The 3,441-nt window shown below is 41.4% G+C and overlaps 1 protein-coding gene across 1 annotated transcript in view; it reads right to left on the reverse strand.

The window, feature by feature from the left end:
- Positions 1–1,733: 1,733 nt before the first annotated feature.
- The window catches only part of ggps1 (geranylgeranyl diphosphate synthase 1), a 38,499-nt gene continuing 36,791 nt past the window's right edge, over positions 1,734–3,441 (reverse strand). The window contains exon 6 of the mRNA XM_064924527.1: positions 1,734–2,795. Within this exon, the coding sequence (XP_064780599.1) occupies positions 2,394–2,795 (402 nt within the window). The 3' untranslated portion in view covers positions 1,734–2,393. The remainder of the gene's footprint in view (positions 2,796–3,441) is intronic.

The raw sequence follows: 3,441 nt of genomic DNA on the forward strand, positions 1-3,441 counted from the left end.
AACGTGATCTTCCTCTCCGGGTTGGCGCCCCCCTCGGGTTTGTGCCGTGGGGGAGATCTTCGTGGGCTATAATCAGCCTTGTCTCAGGGTAGTAAATTGGTGAAGATATCCGTCTAGTGGTGTGGGGGCTGTGCTTTGGCAAAGTGGGTGGGGTTATATCCTGCCTCTTTGGCCCTGTCCGGGGGTATCATCGGATGGGGCCACAGTGTCTCCTGACCCCTCCTGTCTCAGCCTCCAGTATTTATGCTGCAGTAGTTTATGTATCTGGGGGCTAGGGTCAGTTTGTTATATCTGGAGTAGTTCTCCTGTCTTATCCGGTGTCCTGTGTGAATTTAAGTATGCTCTCTCTAATTATCTCCTTCTCTCTCTCTCTCTGAGGACCTGAGCCCTGGAACCATGCCTCAGGACTACCTGGCCTGATGACTCCTTGCTGTCGACCAGTCCACCCGGTCGTGCTGCTGCTCCAGTTTCAACTGTTCTGCCTGCGGCTATGGAACCCTGACCTGTTCACCGGACGTGCTACCTGTCCCAGACCTGCTGTTTTCAACTAGTTCCTCTCTAGGTTTCTGCCTAGGTTCCTGCCTTCCTAGGGAGTTTGTCCTAGCCACCGTGCTTCTACACCTGCATTGCTTGCTGTTTGGGGTTTTAGGCTGGGTTTCTGTACAGCACTTTGAGATATCAGCTGATGTAAGAAGGGCTTTATAAATATATTTGATTTGATCTTTCCCCCACAGTGAACTTTATGAGAACGCTGTGCAGAATAAAAAATAATAATATTCTATGGCCTTTTAACTTGGAAATATATATACCAAATTATACCAAATGTTTCCTTTAGGCACTCTACAAAGTTTTACATGATACACCCTGACTCTCTGTTCCCCATTTCTACCATGTTAAATATTATAAATCATTATTAGTATACCTAATAAAACACACATACTTAATTGAACATTATGGTAAAGTTTAGATTTCTGCCTAAATAGACCAAATTGTAATTATTTTTCATGAGATTGCCATGACCAGTTATTTGTTTATATTTTTTTTAAAAGTCTGGAACTCACCTCTCTGGTGAACATAGTTATAAATTGCTATGGTGTACTCACGTCTGAGGGCACAAGCTCAAATGCATAACAAATATAATGAAAATATGAAAAACCAAATGTTTTCCGATTCAACAAAAGTATAGGACTTGAAATGACTGTTACTATATTGAGAAAGCATTTCAGTCACATTATAAAACAACTTATACGATTTCACATTATAACTTTCACATAACTAAAATAAACAATGATCCTACTTAGTGATACACGAGAAAATATGTTGGCCATCAAGTGGATGATGGGTTTTCAGCAGTTGAATTCAAAATGATTCAGGCCATATAAAAAGGGAAACACACCTGCATAAGGTAAGTCAATACCACCGACTGAGAGGTGTGTAGGAAAGACTTACATAGTCTAAAGCCCTTTGTGACGAGTCTCAGTCCCTTAAGGTGCCACTTGGGACCCCTAGCCTGGTGTAGCAGGGACCGGTCTGGTTGGGAGGATCCCAACAGTAGCAGGTGTTAAGTGAGGACTATCCTGGCTAAGGGCTGGATTCAATTAGTATTTCTGATTAAGCCAACATGCCGACTTTATCGTGTAGGCAGTCTCTGTATACGTGGGAACATTGATTAAAATGTTTAAAAAAAAAACTGCCATGAGGATTTAATCCTGCCCAAAATAAATGACATGCCATTTGTCAAAAAAAAAGGTTTTATTCAATAAATGCATGTTTGTTACATATAAGCAATGTACAGTATCAACGTAAACAAATGTAATAACGTGGAGAACCTACTGTGAATCTGGAGACACTAAGTGTTAAACCAGAAACACACTTCAACTTTAGGTGAAGCTTGCAGACAATAACCAAACACATTGATAGAACATTCATTCATCTAATACGCACCGAACACCACTCTGGTAGTACCTTCCTCAGAAAGCTGACCTCATATTTTCTTCTACACCTCATTGACACTTGGCATTCACTAAAGCCGGGAAACTCATTACCATTTAGAATTGAAATAAAAAAAAAATGTTTAAAAAAATCTAAACTTGAAGCTGCAAGTAACACTTACAATTTTTAAAGATTTTGTAGAGACAACGTTCTTCTGACAAGTCCATGTGATGAACACATCTCTTCTCCATATGTATAATCATGTATATGTGTTGCGTTTGACATTTGTCTAGAGTATGACTAGAAAGACAAGGTTTGTGAAGCTGTGAGTTCTTGGTTTTGGTATAGTTGTCATGCTCAGGGGGACCCTGTATAATCCAGCCGTGTGACAGTGTGGTGAGCATGATGTCAGTGTTCTGTGTGGCTGGACTGCGGCCCTGACTCATGTCTGGTAGATATGGTCAGTCCTCTTCAGGGCCAGATTTTGTCTCAGGCTCCCTAAACATCTTACTGAGGTGTTTCACTAACCCCTCCAGCTCAGGGTTTCCCCCCAGGTCAGTGATAAGGCGGTATGCCTCGACCTCCAGCCCTCTCAGGGTCTCTCTTGTGTAGGCGAAGGAGCCCGCCTTCTCCAGGTAGTCCACACAGTACTTCTTAATGTCCACGTTCTCCGTCCTCTGTCTCAGGATGTTCTGAACCTGAGTGCTCTCTGGACGGGACCAGATGGCATGGATGGTGGGGAAGGAGAATTTACCCTCGGTCAGATCCTCACAGAAGGACTTGTTCTCACTGTACTCTGTTGAGTTCAGGTTGGCGTAGTCGTCTCTGATCTGGAAGAAGAGTCCTAACGTATCCAAGAGAGGCTAGAGGGGTCAAAAGTCAAAATCAAATGAAAACGGTTCTCAGAAAGGTTAACATTTTTTTTAAAAGCAGTTGTCACAAAGTGCTGAACAGATATCCCACCTATCCCTAACTAGTTTTAACAGATATCCCACCTATCCCTAACTAGTTTTAACAGATATCCCTAACTAGTTTTAACAGATATCCCACCTATCCCTAACTAGTTTCAACAGATATCCCACCTATCCCTAACTAGTTTCAACAGATATCCCACCTATCCCTAACTAGTTTTAACAGATATCCCACCTATCCCTAACTAGTTTTAACAGATATCCCTAACTAGTTTTAACAGATATCCCACCTATCCCTAACTAGTTTTAACAGATATCCCACCTATCCCTAACTAGTTTTAACAGATATCCCACCTATTCCTAACTAGTTTTAACAGATATCCCACCTATCCCTAACTAGTTTCAACAGATATCCCTAACTCGTTTTTAAACATATATCCTGCCTATCCCTAACTAGTTTCAACAGATATCCCTAACTAGTTTTAACAGATATCCCACCTATCCCTAACTAGTTTTAACAGATATCCCTAACTAGTTTTAACAGATATCCCACCTATCCCTAACTAGTTTTAACAGATATCCCTAACTAGTTTTAACA

This window comes from Oncorhynchus masou, chromosome 18 (genome assembly GCF_036934945.1).
Source record: "Oncorhynchus masou masou isolate Uvic2021 chromosome 18, UVic_Omas_1.1, whole genome shotgun sequence".
NCBI classification, from domain to species: Eukaryota; Metazoa; Chordata; class Actinopteri; order Salmoniformes; family Salmonidae; genus Oncorhynchus; species Oncorhynchus masou.